The following is a 23,135-nucleotide window of genomic DNA, read 5'->3' on the forward strand; positions in this document are numbered from 1 at the left end:
AGCTGAGACAACAGGAAGGTTGCTATGACAAAAGCCTATAAAATCATGAATGACATCAAAATGTGACAAAAGGGCAAACGTTGGCTGTTAAGTCATGAATAAGATGGCTCTAATTAAATTATCAGGATAAAAGCTTAAGCAAACAAGTACAAGAAATGCTTTTGAGGTTGCCAAGCACAAGGAGAAAATAAAAACAAGAAAAATAACTCTACATGTGTTCTGTCTTCACATGCTTTCCCTAAGCACTACTGCTGGCTATCATGAACAAAGATACTGAACTGGAGGGACTTTTGATTTGAATCATGTATAGATATTTTTATATGTTCCTATGTACTTCCGTTATTCACTTCTGAAAAATGTTTGCACCAAGAACATTACATATCTGTACAACACATTAATTTTTTTCAGTCATGCGACATGGTGTAGTACATTCAACTAACACGTGTATCAGCTCTCCTGCAGTGGTAGTTATTCAGGTTAAAATTTAATGAACTAGTCAGAATGTAAGTGTCTAAAGGCTAATCACAATGAATCGGTAGTGTTAAATATAACCTTGACCACAGAACAATCTCATACAGTGATTTCAGCATTGTCCTGTCATAGATGATGGAAAACTCAAGTTTAGGTGTTTTCACTGAATTATTGCCTGTATATTGTATTGAGTTAAATTTATTATCAGACTAATTAAGGTGTTCTAAAGTAATGCAGTTTCTAGAAAAATAAGCTCCCAAAAGAATTCCACTTCTTAAAATTAAGTCAATGGATTAGTGTTCAAAATAATATTTGGGTTTTCATCCAAATCAAGGGAAGAAAAACATTACTGGAGTTTTACACGTGCAGAAATTCACTGTCTCTTTTTAAAATAAATTATTGTGTTCCATTACTTCATATAGAGTTAGGGGCAAAAATATTAAAAAATCAGTCAGCAAATGATCCACTACATTTCAAAGGATTTTACCATGCTGATAAGAACATAGATTCTGGTTTGCTTACTGAAGCCAATGGAAACTCTAATAGCAATTTCAATGTTAATTATAACAGCATGCAATTATTTTTTTAATACAAGTGTTCATCACAACATTATGGTATATCCCCTTAAATCACTACCCCAATGCAAACAGCAGTAAAGGAAATGTCCAAAATTTAACTAGATACAGCATGACCCTTGAAAGCTGACTGCATGTGGCATTCTTTCTTCAATACAAAACAGAAAACTCAGAAAACAGACGTGCAAATCCTATTTGGTAACTCAGCATCTTTTTCTTAAGCAAGCTTGCCTAGCTGTCTAAAAATTGGAACCTTCTTCTATTGTTCTTAACCTAATAGCTTGCATATCTCTTTTATGTTCTTCTTCTCATGTTCACATTATTTCCTAAGAGCAGTTTGCTGCTTTAGCTTTACAGAAAGACTCAACAAGATTTTCAAGGTCCCCAAATTGCAGAAGAGTTCCAAGAAATGCTATTAAAATTCAAATACTGTATGATGCTCTTGCTATCCAGTTTTAGTTCCACGTCTAGGAAGACTGAATCTAACCTGAACTTTAAAGTATGTACTTCTGACCATTAAATTGTAAGATGTAACCACTACTGTTTGTAATCAGATTGATAATTTTTCATCAGACTTTTTTGCATAATCCTTACCCACTGCTATCAGATCCCAAACCAGAGGCATTCCCTGAATTATTTTATCTGTAACTTTAATTAAAAAAAAAAAAAGGCAAACAACCTAAAGACAGAAAGACAAGCCCTGATTCATCTTTATGGTAACACTGAGACAACCACAATAACTGATCATATCTCCTAGATTACTTAGAATCATAAGATTCCAGAAGAAGACAATTTGACTAAGATCCTCAGTTTTTTATTTTAAATGTGTATTAAAGTGAAAAGTACTGTACAGTATAGCAAAATATAAAACTAGTTTCTTTTTCTGCTACTTGGTGTATTTAACAAACAAAGCTATTGAGCAATAACCCTTCCAGTAGCAATATTAATAAAACAAACCAAGACAGTAATTTCATACTCATCTCTTTCCACTCCTTTTGAGATTTGTGTATTGGCAGCAGAAAATAAACGACTCCATCCTTTGTTTTAAGCAACATATATTCTCCAATTTTAGAAGCTAAAACTGAGTTAAGGAAAAACAGGACACAATCCTGACCCAAACCCAGTCAACCGAAGCTCCAGATAGCCTCACAAAACTAGAATCTGTAATGCCTTGGTAAGGGTTGCTTTTTTATAGCAACTACACCACATTGCTTTTGCATTGGAATCACAGAAGTTTTGCTAGAAGAGGACAATACTCACCATTTCCATGATAAAAGGTAAAGAATTCTTTTTCCTGGAACAGCATTTATATTATCACTTCCAGGACAATTATCTTTCACTTAATAGTAAATAGGAGACCCTTCAGAATACACCTATTTAGGGACACAGAAGAGGAGTAAAGAAGGTAAAAAACCACCCAAACCCACCCCCAATCTGGCTTCTGCTCTATTTTGGACTATTAAGAATAGTTTTAGTTTCAAGCGTTATTAAAAGGAAAATTACTCTTTTTACACTTAAGAAATAGTGGTACTAACCTGTTGCCACTCTTAAGGCCAAATACGAATCCATTTTACTGAGGTAATATTTTCCCTTCATGGTTGGACCACATTTTCAAGGTCTCAGCCATTTAAAATAAAATTTTAAAAGATCTGATATGGTACTGTAGCGCATCTCTTTTATTCAAGTAAAGGGGCATTTAGCTGAATGAAAGCCTATGCAAATTCTTACCTTTAAATACAGCAACCCCCGCTAGCTTTAACAAAATCCCTCCAACAGTTAACATAAATACAGCATCTGTGATCAGGGCTTTGTTAGTGCTATCACCTAAACCAAGTCTGGGTCAGGTACAACTAGTGCAGCAGTCTACTTTTGATTCTTAATATCAGCATCTGAAGAAGGTGAACAGTTGGTCCATTGTTAAAAAAAAAAATAAAATCTATGCATTAGAATAAAATCTCATAGGAAAAAATAGTTTACATGTTATATACACATCAGTTTTTTATCTTTCTGCTTCCGTTTTTCATCCTGAACAAGTATCATTCTTATGCCTTTACCATTAAAAAAAAAATCATAAACCAAAAAACTATTATTTTGGCGAGACATCCTTAATTATTCCCTCTCCCTGAAACTTTCTAAAATCAGTATCTAAACACTTGGTATCAGTGGCAAACAACTATTTAAAACTAACTTCCAAAATCCAGTAGAAGCATAACTGTAAAACCAGAAGGGCTTTTGGAGAGCTTTCCCTCTAGAAAGGGTGACTGGTGAACAGACAGCAGGTTGGTTTTCAGTACAGGCACTAAGAGATGTGATGGAAACAGCTTGCTCTAGAACAGCTAGGTAACACTGGTTCATGAAAACATTGATGAAAACGCTTCAGCTTTTGTCTCACAGTGAGTGAAAGCCTCTTCAACGATACACCACTCTCGAATCTCAACAAACCAAGCAAGTTCTAGTTCTTGCCAGAACGATAAGAGCATGCTGCTACCACAACATCCCGCTCAACAACAAGGCCACAAATAATAGTCCCACCTAGTGTCCCAACAGAGAGAGAAGCCCTTCACCCTTTGTCTACAGGCACTCTCCTAAAACACAGACAAGCCAGGAGCTGACCCCTAAAAGGCGGGAGGGGGCGAACCCCCCGAGAGGGGGCTGTGAGAGGGCGGCCAGGGCGGGTGTGGCCTTTCCCCGCCCCTTCCCGCTTGGGGCTACTTAAGGAGAAGAGCAGTGCTGACCAAGACGAGCTGCCTTTCTCAACCTTTAAAAAAAAAAAAAAAGAAAAAAAAAAAAAAGAAAAAGAAAAAAAAAAAGGACTGTCCAGTGTTTGTTTTCTCAGAAAAGTTCGTTTTGTTTTAAAATCTTAGTTTTTTTTTTTTTTAAGTGTGTGGGCGCTGCCTCAGCTTCGGTGAATGATGGTGAGTGGAGGAGGAGGGACGAAGGGGGACCCATGGTCGGCAAGGTGAGAGGTGGGCTGGAAGGGGTGCTCTTGAACGCTGAGCCTGGGGGCGGCTTGGTCTTGGCCTTCCCTGGGGAGCGGAGGTGAGAGTTGAGTATTAACATCTTTCGCTTGTTCTTAGGGTGAGGAACTGGCATCTCCGCAGCCGCGGTAGCATCGCCTTGTAGCGCAGGGAGGGGTGCGTCCCTGCCTGGGCCGAACCCCAGAGGATTATTGTCATTTTGAATAGCTTCAAGGTTTTTAAAGTCTTAGGAGGAGGCGAGGGATTAAGGTCAGGAAGAGAATACCGCAAGTAAAAACCCTGGGGTGTCTGTGGGCGAAAGCGTCAGGTTTCTCAGCCGCTGGCGCAGTGGTCTGGCGACGACTTCGCGACCGGAGGCGCTTCGCACCCCGAGCGGCCATTTTGTGGCGCCGTGCCGAACCGCCGCGCGCTTTCAGCTCTGGGCATGGCCTGACCGGGCGCTCAGGCGGCGGCCGGAGGCCACGCAGGCGCCGCGGCTGGGCGCGGGCGGCGCCGGCCGGCTCCGTCCCCGCTTTCCATACCCATTCCCGCTTGCCGTCGGGGTCAGGCGGGAGCCCTTGCCCCAGACGCCGGGGGGTTTCAAACAGCTGTCGTTGCCCTCGGGAGGGGCGCCTCATCTTTCGCCCTTCCCTCGTCCCCCAAACCCCTTGGGGAGCGTGAAACCCCCTTCCCCCGCGCCTCGGCCGGTAAGGGGCAGGGCCATGCGGCTGGCCAGGCGCGAAGCCCGCAGGACCCGGGGCGGCGGTTGGCGGCGGCACGAGCCGAGCGGCGGCCGCGCCGGCTCCGTAACGCGCTCGCCTGAGGTTCCCCGTGTTGGGGTGTTTTTTTGTGTGGGGTTTTCTTTGTTGTGGTTTTTTTTTTTTGTTGTTTTGTTTGTTTGGTTGGTTGTTTTTTTGTGTGTGTGTATTTTTCTTTGTTTTTTTGTTTTTTTTTTTTTTTTTTCCCCTCACCAAAGTTGTTAGGGAAAAAACTGGCTTCGCGTTGCGTGTGGTCGGTGGGAGTTACTGCCTGAACTGGCACGTTGCTCCTTCGACTTTCAAGTTGCTCTTTCTTCGGGAGTATTTGAAAAATGGAATTTACGGCTGTAACCCAGACACTTCCAACAACAACTTAGGAGTGGGGTATATTTTTTTTTTTTTTCTAAAAAGTTAAGCCTTGCAAGTCGTAGGCGTTAGCATGCGAGCGTTTTGCAGTGCTTGACTGATAGCTCCACCTGCTGCACATTGTTCTCCCTGTACCGGGAGCCATGTTCTGTCTTTAGGTAGTGTGCTGTCATGGTAACCGTGTCCGGCGCACAGAAAGTCTGCAGGAGCTTTAAATAATTAAAAAAAAAAAAATGTTTAAACAAAGAGTGTGTGGAGTCAGGGAAAGCCGGGGGGAAGCCAAAGACATAGGGGACTGTTGTGGCCGAAAGAAAAGTGAAGGTTTTCCTCCCTTAGATGTGCATAAGACCGAGTGATGTTTATAACTCTCTTGAATAGCCCGGTATTTCCACTACCTGTCCCTAACGGTAGTGCTTTTCCGCCTTTTTTGCCGAAAATCTAGCTAGCATCATGACTAATATAATCAAGAGATTAATTTCATAGCATCAGTTAAACTTGATGCATGCTGGAATAATGCAAAGAGCAAGGTGATTAAACTTCTGATGAGAGAATTACTGTTAATTTCAGTAAGCTGAAAACCTTTGAATAAGCCCTAAGTTTCCTAACATACAGAAATTTGGTATTAAAGATGCTACATCAGATGGATAGACAAATTAACCCCACTGTGGGGTATTTTTGAAGGATTGGGTCACTATACCTGATGGTATAATTTCAGGGTAGCCTATTCATCAATTTAAGGATTTTTCAGATTTTGCGAGCTCTAGATGATTTAGGCTTTGGACACTGATTCAGCAGCAGTGTGAGTTCTTTGCCCATACTGTATGTGGAGGTACAGTTGTTTACATAATGCTACATTAGGTATCCAAACAACATTTTACTAGTGAAATATATAATTAACTTGTTTTTAGATAGGGCAGTACTTTGTTCGAATTGGCAAAAGTTTTGCATTGCAGTACTGAAGACTTGAAAAGTGACTTTGAAAGGAGGAGATTTTGTTACCTGTCATTGTACTGTAAGACTCTTGCCACTGTGCATTTTTCAACAACAGCCCTTTTTCAAGTTCTGAGAAACAAATCAGATCTTCAGGCTTACTTTTGATGTTGACCAATTTGTCAGAACGCCTAAGCAGCCTGTTTACTCTTTTATATATTTAATGTGTAAAAGCATTACATAAGTGTATTTTAATTGAAAAACGTGTTCTGCATCGTTGGTGTGAGAAACGAATGCTGCACTTCCATGGCAAGCAAGGCCACCTAGGACTTGCATACCAGCAGTATCTTGTGTGCCTACCTGCTTTCTTGTGCTGGTTCTGGCACTTGCTGGGTGCCTCTGCTGTGAGCTGTTTCCTGTTGTAGGCTGCCAGAGAATTTGCACTGCAAAGTGAATGCTTTTCTTTGAGCCTGGTTTGCTGAAACAGATCCAGAAAGAAAGAAGTAGAAGCCAGGCTAGGTCAGCTTAAGGTTGCTGCAGAGTTGCAGTCTCAGATTTCAGTTCAAAGGCAATTTAGCTGCGGGTGCAGCCAAGGAAGTGGTGGTCTCACCTCTTGCTTGTTTTTTGCCCTTGTCATGTTCTTACGCTAGCACAAGTGTTTACATAACTGAAGAATGAACTTGGATCAGAAGTGGATGTGTCTGAAAAGTAGAAGAAAATTTTTGCTCTGTGAAACGTAAACATAGGATTGATTTCCTTGCACAGTGATGTAAAGAGTTGTGGTACAATAGGAGGGAAGGGGGAGAGCTACCCTCTCCTGTTCATAGCAGAAATGTTCTACTACACAATCTTTTATTATTGTGGAACAGTGGAAGTTGTGGTCTCCCAACTTCACTGGAAGGGTACATGGAGTTTTTAAAGGATAAAGGGAAAGTATTGACTTAAAAATTTTATTGAGAATTTGCAGTAGAAAGCATAGTCAGTAAGTAAATTGAGCATAGGCAACAGTATCTGGTGTGATGGAACCAGATTCTGTTGAAGGTGTAGCTTCATGAAATTATTTTGAACTGAATTGATGGCTTAGTGCTCCTCAGAAGAGGCTGAGCCACCTCCATCTCTGTTTCCTTTTCAGCATCCACTGATCCTGAGGTGGATCTGGTGCTTGTCTGATTCAATAGTAAGCTGATTGAATTCTCTACAATAGCAGAATACTAATTGAGTGAAAAACTGCTCACTTGATGTTAATACTCCTGCCAAATTTGTTGAGCCAGCTTAATTTGAACTGACAAGTGTTAGAACTTGCGCAGAGGAGGTGTGGGCAGAACCTCTTGGCTTTTAGTAATGGTGTGGTGTTAATTTGGTTCAGTCACACTAAAATCATATTTGGAGAGCTGAATTCTCGTTTTGGCTTTAATTGCTGAACAAATGATGTGCTACACATATAGTTTGCTTCTTGTAATTTTCTCATTCACTTACTGGGTGTCCAGTTTGAATGAGTACTTTTCACTCAGCTGCAGTTTAAATGTGCATTAAACATGAAAATTGTGGCATTAAAAAATTGGATGCTACCTATTGCAAATTGCTAGGTTTCAAAATACCAGATAGCTTTGATTTAGTTGGAAGTTTGGAATATATGAAGTAGGGTTAATGCCACACCAGTTAAATTGTAAGGAAAAGCTTATTAGTGTTTCAAAGTACATTAATATAGGAGGGATGAGTAACGCCAAACTGGTCAGAGTAGTTTATATTCTTACCAATCAGGTGAAGTGTGGCACGTGTTTTCTACTCTCCTGAATGAATGATTCTAGCCGAGAGGGCTTGTGGTGTCCGTGGTGCTTATGTTTTATTTTAGTTCTTGTAAATACTTCTGTAAAACACACTTGAAACCTTATACAGAGTATAGAATTCATCTTTGCTCGCAGCAGTAACAAGAAACAGAATTGTATGTTGTCTGTTCAGCTGGAAAAATAGTGAATTGCAATGCTCCCTAAAGAAACAGTATCTTCCTCTGCACTGAATGAATCCATAACTCTCCCAGGTTGTGTCAAAATCCTTTAGGACCAAAAGGGTGCATCTGACGCCTGAGTGTGCAAAGCACGTGATGGCTATAGTTGTGCTGAAATCATAGCATTCTTTACAGTTGTTCTGTGCATGCAGTGCATGCTTAAGATCCTGCTTTGGTGCAGACAGCTCAAGTTTGTGCCCATTCATATTCCTGTTATACTTTAAATTGACAAAATCTTTTTTTTTACTGAGAAAAGGAATAGCATGAATATTCCATCAAAGTCTGATTTCCCTTCTTACAGCTAACTTTTAGTGTAACCCTGTTACCCGTGCTCTAAGGCTGTTTGTAAGCTTACTCACATCTCAAGTAGTCTAAGCTTTTGACCAGGAAGATGATGGAATTTGTTCTGTTGGATAACCAATTTACAGTAAATTGTATCTTTTAAGGAATATAACTTCTTGCTTTCGTTTCAGGGGTTGGGTAAAGTTTTGAAGTTATTTTGATGTTCTCACTGTATGTCTGGTAGTAGCAACACTGCTTATGAAGCTTCATATAGTCAGATGGGGTACTCTTAAAGTAGCCTAGGTTAGGTTTAGATTTAAATATTTAAAGCTTCTTAAAAGAATTCAGCTTTTTCCCAATGAATGGTCTCTTTGCACCAAGTACTTCCTTTAAGGAATTGGAAAGGTGCTATTAAAATTAATGATTTCATCCTATATAGGAGGATGCAGTCATTCCAGTAACTTGAAATGTGCTATGATAATTTGTCTGAAATACATATTTCTGTTTAAATTTTTCAGTCGGCAAATGTGGAGGCTCAGTGTGCAGGTGTCTCGGAGGACAATACCCGTTTGTCAACAACCAGTCAAGGATATGTTTTACCAGAAGGAAAAATCATGCCAAACACAGTCTTTGTTGGTGGAATTGATATAAGGGTATTTATATATTTCTAATTGTTTAAGATAGGTATATGGCACTTCAGTGGGAAGGAAATGGGAATTTAACTCCCGGGCTGTTTTATTTAATGTGTATGTTTACCAGTCTCAAGATACTGCGGTGTCATGAGGGATTTTTGGAGCAGGTGAGTAACTCTGAGTAACTTTCGTTCTTACGGTAGTAGAAGATGGGTTTAAAAATGGTATTGGCTTCTTTAAATCAGTTTTAAACAGCTGAATGTGTTTGAAGAAGTTTAAGACTTTGTTTCTTTCAGATGAATGAAGCAGAAATTCGGAGTTTCTTTGAAAGATACGGTTCTGTGAAAGAGGTGAAAATAATCACTGACAGAACTGGTGTTTCCAAAGGGTGAGTAGAACATGAATACTTGCTTCAAGTTACTACTCAGGTGGACATAATTCTGTCCTGGTTGTTATGAGCAGGTACTATAGCAATACACTTGACATGCTTAAGCCTTAACACTCGTAGTTTTCTGTTGTGGTAAATTAACACTGTGAAATGTGTAAATCTAGATTGCCCCTAAATCTGCGTAATTTTATAAAGAATAGCCTGATTGATTTTTTTTTTTTTTCTGACTTAGGTCTAACTGCTCAGGGAAAAGAGGGTTATTGCCACTTAACCAGTGGAAACAAAGCTTGAAACTTGTGTGATGCTTATGCAGACAGTTCTTTCATAGGACTTTTCTGATGGCTAGAGTAGTTAACAATCTGCAGAATTCAGGATGGTTAAGAGAAGGGGTGGATTTACTCAGGGCAATGGGACTGCAATCTTCTGATGTTCAGGGATAAGTTATAGAGAAAACAACCAAACTCATTTGAGTGAAGAGTGAAACTAGGTGAACAAAGTTGAAGCAAAGGAAATTCCCATTGGATATACAGAAAAATTCTGAATTGTCTGTGGTGAAACACTTATATAAAGATGTGTAGGCCTGTCGAGTTCTGGGGAAGCTCTCCCAAGTTTGATGTTATCCCTGCTTTGAGAAAGAGGCTCCACACTGTGGGTGTTCCTTACAGCCCAGTTTTTTCTAAGATTCTGTGAGTAGATCCTAAAAAGTCTCATTTTTTTCTTGAGCATATGTAGTAATGCATGAGCTGGATATCTGCTTTATTTCCTCATATCTCTCATGCATAGTCTTCATGGTGAATTCTGATGTGTAATTACCCAGTGTATACTCGGGATAATGAATGGGCATACTCCATTAATTGACACAACTGTTCTTAAAATGCTCTGAAATTACCTTAATTTTATAGACTAGATAAACTAGGGGGACAGTGAAATAAATTGAAAAACCTCTTCAAGGATGACTTACCTGACTGGTCTCACTGTTCTGTAATTCTTGCTTTCATCCAAACCTCTGTAGTAAATACAAAATTTGATAATTCAGATCTTAAAAGTTGTGGGGTTTTTTACGTTGAATTAGTGTTCATTTTGAGTAGCAGAAATGGAGGAACAGCTCTTCTATTTCATATAATTCTAGAATCTGGCATTCAGTTCTTTTCATCTGGCCCAGTAGTATATGCTGCTAGTTAGCAGCAAATAGATTTTCATGCTGAATTATAAACTGTTGTCCTACTTGATACTTTTGGCATGGAATATAATACACCTGCATATATGCTGTTAACTGGTTTTCTTCAAAATTCAGCTAACAAATAAAAATCTGATTATTGAATAACCTGTTTTTTTCTTTTCAGGTATGGATTTGTATCTTTCCTGGACAACGTGGATGTTCAAAAAATAGTAGAAGTAAGCTCTTTGTCTAAATTATCTGAGGAAGTTGATATATGAAGGCTGCAGACGTGTTCAGGGGAAACCAAGTTATATACACACTGTAGAATAAATTAGCACAAGGAAAGTCTAGGGCTGGTCAAAAAGCAGACTTGCTGAAATCTCTACTGGTGGTAGAATCTTTGTTTATTTGCTTAAAAAAGAAACAAAATTAGTTTTAGCCTTGGTATGCTTGAATGTCTCATGTCATTGTATTTCTGGTTGTTCTCATTTATGTGCTTGAAAGCCTCGTGTGTGTTCTTGGCTGCTTGATTTCTGCATTGGATGATTGTCATAGAACCCTTGTGCTTATGGCAGATACATAGACCTGTCAGCATTGTTATTGGGAATAACAACAACATGAAAAACAGCATTATTTTTGTCTCAACAGTTGGGAGTATGTTTTTCTTCCAGCATTTGTGCTTTTGGATGTTACCCAGATTGCAAGTATTTTTTTAAGCCTCCTTGACTGTAAGATGCAACTGTTCACATGTCATGTTTTCCTGTAGTTCACACAGGAGATAAAGGGGTAGAACTGTAACAGACCTTCTGCTCTTAGAGTTCAGTAGCAGACAACAGTTATATCTCAGTGCTACCAACCAAATCTGTTACTTTGTTCTAACAGATGTCAGCAGGTCACAAACCACTGACAGAGCTTTTCATTTTCCCTTTTTCTCCCAAAATTGAGTGTAGTAACTATGAAAATAACATGTATTGAAATATTCTCCTCTGAAGTCTTTTCCTCAGATAACTCCCATGTCTCTGGAGGATGAACAGTCTCTCACTTGCTTTGGAAGCTCTCAGATAGGGAAGTAGATGTGAAAGACAAGTCCAGATCAATGTGCCTGGCACAAATCTAGTGTTCTGTGATAGGTTCAGCTGTGTTTACTGGCTGTCCAGCTCCTTAAAGGGAAAAATAATGAGTTTGAATGGAGAGCAGTGAAATTCCAGTAGGAGATTCCTGATGCTCACCAAAAGATTCCAAAAGCTTGCTTTTTTTAACTGTCATGGTAAGCTGATAAAAATACTGCTGTAGTGAGCAACAGCCTTTCTGAGAATACTTTTTTTTTTTTTACCATGGGTTACAGTTATTGTGCTAGATCAGTGTCAAATATTTGCTCTGAGGCAACAATCTCTGTAGAGACCTGAGTAGTGTTGTCAGTCAAGCCATGTACATTGCTGATTTTTCTGTGTGAATTTCTTCAAAGCTAGAAGCCCTCAGTGTATCTCTAATATAGTACTCACTGATGTGACTTTGTATACCAGATGTCTTGGAAGACCCAGAGGTATATGGCAGATTTTCTTCTCAGTGCAAACTTCAGGTGTACAAGCAGTAGAAATTATTCCATGTCAGGAAGAAGCATATAGAGATAGAAGTCATCTTACAAAGCTATTGGCTTCTGGAGGGGATGGAAAAATGAAAAAAATGAACGTCTGCATTTTAGAGCTCAAGTCTTAAGCAGAGATCACATCACTAAACTATTTCAGGCATTATCAGTACTGAGTGGTCACAATATTTTGTTCATTTACATAAAGCAGCCCCTCTGGTTGGAAGCATTCTAGATGCCTGTGTTTATCTGCCAATCTCTGTAGTTTTGTGCAACCTGAAAGTATTCTTTGTTCTATTCAATTTGTAACTGTGCTCTGGTCTAGTGTGAACCTGTTGGCAGTTCAGAACAGGAAGCTACCTTCTGCTTTGAGAGGAGGCCTGTCTTCTTAAGAGCTCTCATTGCTCAGGTGGGAAAGGTGGTTGCATGGTTCTAGGCACAGCAGGATTGCAGGATCAGTTATAAAACACAACCTGTGAAACTAGTCAAAGTGTTTCACCTTTTTTCCACCTGTGTCTTTATTCTATTTTTATCCATACAAGAAGGTGATCGAATAAGACTATCTATATCACTATTCTGCTTATTTAGCTTGTTTTTACAATCAACAATAAAGTTGCTGTTACCTGTTCAAAGCACTTTCTTTAGCAGAAATGGGAGGAAAAAGCTTAGCAAAGTGTCTTAAAATTGCAAAGTGCGTATTTTCTTCTGAAGCAGGCAAGTCCTTTGTGTGGCATGAGATCAAGAATCTAGATAAACTATGTATCTGTACCTAATGCTAATTTTAATACTTGGTGCTAAATTTGTGTTAATTGGGGTAAAACAGAAATCTTACTTCTGAAGAGTGAAGCATTTGTAATCCTCAGTGTAGCCCTCTGAAGTGTAATGGTACCTTTTTTAGGTAGTGTCATGTGTGCTGTGTGGATCTTCACAGGTAGAGATGGTAGCATCTCAGCAGAGAATGTGGCATCAGACCCAAAAGTGAATTATTTTTGGGGAGCTGTGTGTAGAAGTTAGAGAGTACCTGCATAAACATTAATCTGCTTAAATCTGTGTATTAAAGGAAATGTCTGTACTTCAGACTTTAATCTGGTAGATAAAATTTTACAGTCAGTCTAAATAGATCTTGAAGTGTAAGGATGTTGTGGTGCCATTTTGACCTACATCCATGAATGCTCTTCTAGTTTCAAACTAAGCAGTTTCACTGAAGAGCACAGAATTCAACTTCTGCAGGGAGGGAGTGTGCTTTAAATTCTTCCTGTGCTTTTGTTAATAGCCCCAGATATTCTGCTGGCAAAGCAATACTTGGTCATTGATCATTGGAAGTCTGAAATCCTGCTGCCTGTGTGAACTAGCGTTTGGGCAGAACTTGCAGAATTTGAAGTTACATGTATCTTAGGCATTTGCTGACTATTGAGGGGTGCTTTTAGCCCTGTCTTGCAAGTCTTTCAGATGCTTGTATTCCTGGGTTTGGGTATTTGACAAATGTGTGAACTGTACTTCAGTTTCACACTTTCTTGATTAGTCTGCTGCATAGATGCTTTGGGAAAAAAAGCTGTAAAATATCAGCACATTTCTTGGATGTTCTGAAGGAATTAATGTGAAAACTTCTCTAGAGAGAATACAGCAACATGCTGGTAAACAACAGTGCTTAGACAGCCTTCCATTTCCTTTAGTATTAGGTGGGCAGCTTCTAACATGTTACGTGAAGCCTCTTAGGAGGTTTGTGGAAAGGAAGGTAAGTGATGATGTAAGCAGGGTTTCAAGGGACCCTAGGCTATGGTTACACTTCATAAATATCTTTACTGAGGCAAGAATAGTTTGAATCTGTATGCATAGAACCATAAACCTGGCAGTTACTAATATGTAGTTGCAAACTAGTAGTAGTGCATGTTGCTATTGAGGCAAGTGATGTGCACTAGGTTTGGAGAGTTGGTGAGTAGGCAAAGGGATGTGCTGAGAGCATTGCAGGAAATTAAAAGGCATAAAGTGTTGAGGTGGGAGAGGAAAATGGAGGTGGCTGATCCTGTGTGCAAGTTGATAGCATTGTGTTGCAGTAGAATACAGTCTCTTTAAACTCAAACAAACCACCCACCTCACTGATCCTTTAGCTCACAGAATAACCTGTCTTTCAGTCACAGATCAACTTCCATGGCAAAAAGCTGAAACTGGGGCCAGCAATTAGAAAGCAACAAAACTTGTGTAAGTATATATAAACAAATTTGTTCTTATTACAAGTATATATTTGAGTTGTTTTTTCTTCATTATACATTAACATCCTTTCAAGTACTTCTTTTTATCTGATGTAATACGTATATTGCAATTACACTTAAGTTCTAAATCTTGTGACCTCACTACTTGTGAGATGTACGGCTTTGATAATAAAACTCGGGTTGGTAGCACAATGCAGTTAATGTTGACTTAAATCTAAGAGTCAAAATACTTAAGCTTTTTTTGCAGCTGGAATTTGGATTACTAATGGCATACATGTGAAAATGTCTTTATTTTGCTTTAAAACAAGGTTCTTATGTGCATCCCAGACCGTTAGTCTTCAATCCTCCGGCACCACAGTTCCATAGTGTGTGGGGTAGTCAAAATACAGAGACGTACATGCAGCCCCAAGCTGTAATGAGCCCAGTAACACAGTATGTTCAGGTAAGATTGCTCATGCCACTGATTTTGAATCGTAATTCAATATTTTTGAAGGTATAAGCACGTTACAACTTCAGGAATACATATTTAAGATTCCAATCTTGCCTCACCAGCTTGTTTTCTTACTACCTTCCCCAATAAGAAGCACCCAACTTCAGACCACATTAAAAGAATGCCAACAACCTTGAAAAACTAATTCATTGATGTGATTTCTTTATAAAACAAAAGACAGGGAGATACTTTTTATTTTGCAAATGAAAAGACTGTTAAAGATGGAGATAAGATTTTAATTATATAACAGTTCTTAGGTGATCTTGTTACTTGTCACAGATGCACTTCACAAATCAAATGCATCCTTTAATGTACAGCTGCCCTGCCTCAGAATAAACCATAAACTTTAATTTATCTTTTTTAAACAAGTATGGAACCAGAAGCTGTCTGGCATTCCCCTTTTCCCCCACTCCCCCCAGTTCTTGTTTCTGAACCACTGTTGCGTCTTTGTGAGAATACTGTGTTATGGCATCTGCTGTTAACAGCTGTGACCAGTACAGTATGCCTACAGGACATCACTTTATTGGTACTTCGGTAAGCGTTCTTGCTGAGGTGTAGGCAGAGTACTTCTGGCTTTGTTATGAGTCCTGTACCGTGAATAGAAGGCTTTCCAGATTATGGTCTCTTCCTGTATTAACCCTGTATTATATGGCAATACACCAGGGCAATATTAATTGCAAACTGATTGCTTTGTATATTCTTAAGCAAATGAAGATGAGCAAACTGCAGTGACTCACAGAAACACCTTTTTCTAAGGCAGAGAGAGCTTGATAGTAGTACTACTCTTGATAATTCTTGAAGTTTTTTGGGGAGTGAAATATGTGTCAGAGAATAATTCTCTTAAATGCCGGAATGTGCCTTTAACTAGTTTCTGAAGAAGGTAAAAAGGTTCCAGGTTAACACTGTGTTAAAATAGGTGCAGTGAAGAAATGCCTAGAAAATGCGTGAATTTTAATACTTAGCTTGCCTTTGGCTCCAAGAAACTGATCTTCAGGCTGTAGTTGTTTATTTCATAGTAGTTGGTCTATTTCAGGTCTACTTTAGAAAGTTTATGGGGTTTGTTATGCTTCTGAAGTTACTTAAAAAGATCAGCTGCAAGTAGGTGTGGGATTTTTAAATATATAATATGCTTTAGAATCCTACTTCCTAGAGCTTTTTAGTGCCTGAAGTGCTGGCGCCCAATGGGAAATCTGTAAGGATTGCTTTTAAATAATGAAGCCAGTCTGAAACAGGAATTGAAGTAACAATGTGACTACATACCTCTAAAAATGTGCTTCTGGCTTTATAAATACGTTTACAACTATCATACTTTATCTTGCTTCAAACTTGGATTTTTAAAGAAAGCTTTATTTGCAGACATATCCGTACAGTTCACCAGCTTTATTGATACAGCAGCAAGTTCCTGTAGGATATCATCCAGCCTACAACTATCAGGTATGTAATTCTTTAGTAGCAGCTGATTTGATACCTGACAGAACTGGAATGGAATGAAGTGTTAACTGGAGTCTGATCTTTGTTTCTCTTCCTGTGAATTCTATTTTCCTTCAACTCCTGCTTCACAGCAATCAAAAGTAAAATCAAAATTAGTGATATTCTAATGCAATGAAAATTGTTGAATAACTTGACATACTTTTTTTTTAGTGGTTTGTTGTTTTTTTTTTTTTTTTTCTTAAATACATTATGATAAAAGTACTCGCAAATTAGAAAAAAATACATGAATCAGTAGTACTTTTTATTGTGGAAAGGAGCTTTGCATTTGTATGTGCTGTAGTGCAGGTAGTTGATGTGGGTTACTTAGAACAGAATCACCAAGTCTTATCAGACTACGTAAATGTGGAATGTATATAGAGAGGGGATGTGCTCTTGAGCTCTAAATGTCTGGGAAGGCACTTAGCTGATAATGGGTTTTGAACTCATAAGTGAAATGTGTGGGTAAGTTCTGGTACTGAAACTAAACTAGAAGTAGTTTAGTAACTGTAAATGACTAGAGGTTTGAGATTTTCAGTGTGGCTGCTATGATTCCCTTTATTTCCCTAATTTTTAGAAATCTTTTAAAATTTTTTTTAAAACTTGGAATGAGAAGAGGAAGGAGGTAGTTGAACTTAGTAAGGATGATTTTTAGCTAAAACCTGAGGTACATGTGAAAAATCTATCTTGCTGGTCAGAAGACTGTAAACTACTGTTTAATGAAAAATCCAGACATGAAATGTTATAAATGGTGGCTCTTGAAGAGTCTATGTTGGAAATGAATCAATAAAAACTGGTTCTTATCCAATTCTTGTTTAAGGTTCAACCACAATGGCTTGCTGGGGAGCAAAGAAATTATGTTATGCCTCCGGTAAGTCTGCAAAGTTAAACTTCTGGAACGTTGTCTTCTCAATTAGCACACTCTTCAGACAGTTTAATATTAAATCAAACTACTTTGACTGGTACTGTGTAATAACGGTCTATACAAATCTGTAGCTGCTGACAGCGTAGGTAATTGTTTAGGATTTCCTACTTACATGGTGCTTTCAGGAGCTGCTTGGCATAACAGAACTACCTGTTTTAGGGCATTAATCCACATGTTCTGATCACAGAATTCTAGAACTTGAACAGAAATGGTTTTTCATAAAAAGTTGAAGAAAAAATAAGTGGTGACCTGATGCACAATCCTCACTTAACATCTGTGTGATATTACTGTTGATTGTTCCAAATTTTGAAACTTACAAGGCCTCAAAATATTCTGCTTTCCAAGTACTGATTTTCTGGGGGCTCCTTTCAACAGCTTTTCAAAAATGATTTGCCAGGCTGCTACAGACTGTAGGTGGTGCTGATGGCTTCTAAAGAAATTACGTGTTTTCTGTGACTTTATACAAGGCATTCACAAGAGAGGAAAAAATATTGTGTATTTCTTTAACAGTGTTGGAACTTAAACTTTCATTTTAGGGCATTTTTATGTTCTTTGGGTATAATCTTGTATTTGAGTACAGTTTCTATTGAGTGTTTCAAAGCTGTAATACTTAATTTTCTTCTGAACAGTAGTCTTTCAAGCTAATTCCCAGCAGATGTTTGTAGAATGTGTAGAAGGTAAATGGGGAAAAATGAAGAAAATGGAACTTTGTGCATATGTATTGCTGCCTGCGTGCATCTGACAACTGTCTCTGATCACATTTCAAGAATACTTTATTTCTGCTCACTTCCAATCATGCACTAAGCTTTGCTTTCTGCTTCTTGGCAGAGAAGCAGCTGTCTTGTTTTCATGGAAAGTCAGTATTTCTGTTAGTGAGAATTACCTTTTCTTTAATGGAGGCAGAAACAGGCTTTAAAGAGATCAGAAGTCACTGAAATACTGATGACCCTGTTGAATAACATCGATGAACATGGGTACATCTGCAGTATATCACTTAACAACTAAATGGTAGCAAGCAAGAGAGTTTTTAGATTAGGTGTGCATACTGGCTCTCATTAGACATGTTAAACTTGATTATATGAGCAGACAACTCTTCTAGAATGATCTCAGTTAAGCAACTTTAGTCTTTACAGACTCTTTGAGGACAGGGACATAAGGAGATGGGAAACTTCATCCTTCAGTCTGCTGCTTTATACCCACTTAGTTGGTGGATAATTACAGTTTCCATTCAAAAATGGAATGCTGTGTTTGTGGTGAGGTGGGATACTGATACCCCTTTTGCTGGTTTGGGATGGTGCTCAAAGGAATAGTCTGCTAACACCATAGGCTTCTGCATCTCCCAGTATCATCAGCTTGAAATTAAAGGTTCCATCTTGAAGGGCTTTTGGGAGTGTCAGATGGTATACCTTGTGGTTGCTGTGTATAATCACAAATATCATCCTGAAGAATGATACTGCAAGAAACTGAAAACTACTGTCAAGTCTGGGTAAATCTGAATTCTTTGGGGGGGGGGGGGGGGGGGGGGAACAAACCAAATTATACATTTTTTTTTTCCCCTGAAGAGTGAGAATGCTTAATCTTGCTGTTTGACATGCTGGTAAAATTGAATGTAAAAGCTGCCAATCCTCTTTAGAAGCATCTGGAAGGAAGTTTCCATAGAGAGTAACTGCTTTATCAGGCTCTTCGCTATTGTAATGAAACTCTGCACGGTGTTACCAATTGCAATACTGCACTGTAAGCAGAGGGAAGTGGAGAGAGTTTTAAAAAAGCTGTAAAATGGCTTGTGCTTTTCTAGACCTTTTTATATCTAGAAAAAAATGAATTAGCATGAAAGAAGCTTCAAACAAAGGAACTGTATCGAGAAAAGCAACTCCTTGGAAGAGCAGTGGTGGTAGATATTTTGCTTCCCCTGTCATTTGATTTTTAGTGCTTACTTTCTTGAAGTCACCTGCTGGTTGTCTTGCTCTCAGTGAATGCCTTCTTTCCTCAATATACTTCATAGCAAAACCCATAGATGGAGGAAGTAGGTCGAGAAGCTAAATCTCAAGAGTGATTACAGTGAGGAGAAATGACATTAGAATGGCTTTTTGGAAGGAAGCAGAATTGTCTTAAAAGGGGTCAGGATGCAGTATTTCCCTAACTTGTGAAACTTTTGATAAGGTGTGAAGATAAAGTTGTCATAGCTTATGGATAGGTGAGGACCAATGACAACACAACTACACGTTTCCTCAGTTACTGAAATACTGCAATATTAAAAAAACTATACAGGTTTATACTTCAGTAAGCTATCACTGCACTGAGGACCCAGAATACATACAGACAGAATGTGCTGTTCCAGAGCCCACACAGTCGTCTACTAGCAGTCCACAAAAGGTAAGTGCTTTCTTAAAACTTGAATATTTTTTATCATAAATCCTATTCCCAGAAATCTGCATGAGGATAATGTGGCTTTGTGAAGAGAGCCTCTGACCAGTATTGTAGAAGTGAAGGTTATATTTGATGCATTAGCCAGTTGCTGAGTCCCCTGTATCTGATTTTTATGTACAACTTCAGAAACCTCCCATTTCCTTGAAACTGTTAGTACTTGTCTAGTGCTGAGGGCTCTGTAAAACTTGTGTTCTGCTTCATTAAGTACAATAATGTTTTTAAGTGATGAGAATTCACTTAATCTGCTGAGAATTACAGATGAAAAAGCTGGTTGGGTAGCACTGCCTGTTACCTTATGCAGTTTTATTTCAAGCTTCAAACATAAGAATCTGGTAATGTTTTATTCCCTTCTTCACTTTCTCTTGTGGAAGGTGACCTCAGTTTGGTCAGCGGTATGCTTTGAATTCAGTTTTGTAAAGGAGACTTAGTTTTTCAGCTGTCAGTCTAGTCCACAACTGAACTGGCATGCCACTGGTTGGAACCGTTATGTTGTATCATCTAAGGGTGTTAATGAGTTACCAACGTTAAAAGATTGAAAAAGACAAGAGTTCAGGAAAGGTAAGGCAGTTGAGAGGAATCCTGAATGCAAAGTAAACAGTGACACCCACATTGCTAGTAGTGGGCTAAGAAAATCAGTATTGATATCTAACTGTATTTCAGAAGTCTGTGGACAGGAGCATACAAACAGTTGTATCCTGTCTGTTTAATCCTGAGAACCGCCTGAGGAACAGTTTTGTATCACAGGAAGACTACTTAAAGGTATGTAGTGAAAGCAACTTTAAATCCCTAAAACACAGCTGACTTTCAATTTGTTCACCTACAGGATATCATAAAGATGAAGGGATTCATATCTGGAATGCCATTTAGATTTTTTCTTGTGTGTGCTCTTAAGATGTATGGGTTTGGCTCTCAGTTGCTTAATGCTGGAATTAAGTGCCAAAATTGGAGTCGGTGGATTTAATCCAGACTACATAAAAAAAAAATTGCTGAACAGTTGGCATTCAGACAATCAGGACATGAGGCTGGCTAATCATTCCTCAGTGACAAATTGCTGAAAGGGCAGTGGGTGGCTCCCTAGTTTGGTTGGTGGATGTTGAGTTTGAGCGTCGATAGTCTTTATACCAGTTAGGTAGGTACCTACTGTGGATGGTAGCTCTTTATACTTTGTGTAAAATGTCTACTCTTTAACCAATAAACTGTAGTCCAGGTTGGTAGCCAGTCATCACATTTTTGCTGTATGCATTCAGTCTTTTTAGAATTGAGTTTCTGATTAAGTTCCAAGTGGTGTTTAACTTCTGTTGTTTGTTAATGTTGTATTTAAGACTTTTTTTCCATTTATAAAAAGGGCAGATTCATGAACTAGGCACACATACTCTGAAGCGGGAATACAATAGCTGTATTTATCAGTTTTGGAGGGGGATAGAGTACAGAATGTCTTGAGATATTTTTCATGAAACTTCCGTTGCTTTATTGTGATTATCATCTAGAAAAATGGTTTTCCTCTTTTTCTCCTATCCCATTCTAGGAGAGGAAGGTGCATCACTTCAGAAAAGGAAGAGCAGTACTCAAAAGTGTTTGATCAACAAAGACTTTAAGTATCTAAATCTGTTAACTTGATGTTACTTCAGTTCAGTTGAGCAACATATATAACCTTTTCCAAAAAGTTGCTTCAAGTTGAAGTTTGTGTTCCTGTTCTACCAGTTTCAATACAGTTGGTTTTGTTTGAGTAGTTTGAAGTTTTGAAGTTATAACAGTTGACAAGCTTGCAGGTTGTATTAATTGTTTGCATGCTTCCACTGATAACTGGAATGTTAGAAGTTTTATGTAGGAAAAAGACTCTGTTTGCATGTGGATTTTCTTGGCTTTAAGGTACAGCTTGCATGTTACACTTAGTTTTTCTTAAAACACAATTTAAGTCACTAATACTGACCTGTTACCTCTTGCAGTTTAAAAATTGGAGTAATTATTTGCCCAAGAGGTTGTATTTTAAAACTGAGCTCTTAATCAGTGGAACAGAAGAGGTTAAGTTGTAACTCGACTGAAGCCCTTTAGGTCCTGGTTGTCTTTAGACTACCTAATCAATGTGGTTATGTTCCTTAATGACAGTTTATGTACCTGAAGTCCTGAGCATCGCTTTAGTTTTGGCAAACTAATTAAGAGACTCCTAAAATTCCTATATGTAACTTAAGATGCAAGAATGTAATTCAGCTTTATCGGCTGCTCAGCAGAGTGTACTTTTTACTGGAAAAATGTTCGTGATACCTGTATGTTAAAATTGTGAAGAAATACTGCATTTAAGATACGCCTTTGTGATGCAAACTGTTAATCAAAGGATATCTGTAAGCCTATTTTAATAATGATGTAGATTTTAGTCATGTATTTTGAAACAATTAAAATAAATTTTTATTTTGACTTGGCTTCCCGGACTTCTAGTGACATGCTAATATAATACTACAATTAATTTTAAGCTACCTTGAGAAAGACATACAACGTAATAAAAATTTGTTGAAGCTACTGAAAACTTACTACACTATATGAGAATTCCAGTTTTGTAATAACAAACATTGTTTCGTAGTTATTAGCTGCAGCTTTGAAAGAGTAGAACTGATAACTGTATTGAGTCTTGTATGTTGGTTCCTAGTTTACTTTTCTCATCCTATTCCAACACCTCAATCTCTCCAGACAAAAAAGGAAATTGTGCTGCTTTTTCTTGAGGATGTATACATAAGTTTGAATAGAATTGCATGTTCTGCTTCAGATTTCTAGAAACTTCAGAAGTACTAATGGCTAGGAAAAGACTTGCCCAGAAGTAGATGTTAGTGAAATGTATACAAAGGAACTGAGTTGCTACAGACCTGGACATTGAAGGGAATATGGCTGCAGCATGAAAAAGTCCAAGGACTGCTTCTCAGGAGTATTCTGGGTGGAATTTTTATTAATGAAGAAAAGGGGGGTGGGGGTGTAGGAGAATAGAGATTATTATAGGTTTTGAGCCCTCTTATGCAGAATTGCACCAATGTTCTGATAATATAAATAGACCTGAAAAAGTGGAGCTGTTAACCTTTGCCCAGACTGTTCTGTCACTAGAGATAGTGTTCCCATAAGACTCATTTCTTGTGTTAAAAATAGTAGCTTGATTATACCTAACTTCTGTGTTACCAGCTTCTTACAAGTTTTTTTTTTTAATCTTGCACAGTTTAACTCAGTATTTTTTAAAAAATGTCTGGCGTTTTCTGCATATCAGGACCCTTCCCTTTGCAACTTTACATACCTAAACAGCCTAGTTGGGCAGTTAAAAGCTGCGATGTCAGTTTATTGATAAAGGTAATAGTTCCTTTGCAAATGCAGATTTCATGTTGGCTTGATTGCCCTGGGATGTATTTGAGGCTTTATGCTATAGCTATAAGAAAACACAAAGTGCCTGTGTGCAGTTCCCATTGAGGAGTCTCAACACCAAAAGAAGAGATAAACCAAGATATCTACATAGAGTGCATATTTTATGTTTATT

At 38.4% G+C, this 23,135-nt stretch overlaps 1 protein-coding gene across 2 annotated transcripts; it reads left to right on the top strand.

The window, feature by feature from the left end:
• The first annotated feature begins 3,834 nt into the window (after positions 1-3,834).
• On the top strand, positions 3,835-22,045 carry DAZL (deleted in azoospermia like). Of its 2 annotated transcripts, none has more exons than XM_032991659.2 (11): positions 3,835-3,961; positions 8,863-8,997; positions 9,273-9,364; positions 10,708-10,759; positions 14,241-14,307; positions 14,627-14,760; positions 16,165-16,242; positions 17,096-17,146; positions 19,469-19,573; positions 20,288-20,386; positions 21,153-22,045. In XM_032991659.2, the coding sequence occupies exons 1-11, from the start codon at positions 3,956-3,958 to the stop codon at positions 21,204-21,206; spliced, it is 873 nt and encodes a 290-aa protein (XP_032847550.1). In that variant the 5' UTR covers positions 3,835-3,955; the 3' UTR covers positions 21,207-22,045. The 2 variants fall into 2 exon arrangements, with proteins under 2 accessions (XP_032847550.1, XP_032847551.1); XM_032991660.2 differs by having other exon boundaries at positions 20,291-20,386.
• The last annotated feature ends 1,090 nt before the right edge of the window (positions 22,046-23,135 follow it).

The sequence above is a fragment of the Tyto alba genome, unplaced genomic scaffold (assembly GCF_018691265.1).
Source record: "Tyto alba isolate M040663 unplaced genomic scaffold, T.alba_DEE_v4.0 Super-Scaffold_38, whole genome shotgun sequence".
Taxonomy (NCBI): Eukaryota; Metazoa; Chordata; class Aves; order Strigiformes; family Tytonidae; genus Tyto; species Tyto alba.

What these genes read in the sequence shown, in the direction of transcription:
- DAZL (XM_032991659.2), top strand. An exon ending in TAGAAAGCAACAAAACTTGT is followed by an intron (nt 14,308 to 14,626) that starts GTAAGTATATAT and finishes CTTTAAAACAAG; the next exon opens with GTTCTTATGTGCATCCCAGA. An exon ending in GAAATTATGTTATGCCTCCG is followed by an intron (nt 17,147 to 19,468) that starts GTAAGTCTGCAA and finishes AAAACTATACAG; the next exon opens with GTTTATACTTCAGTAAGCTA.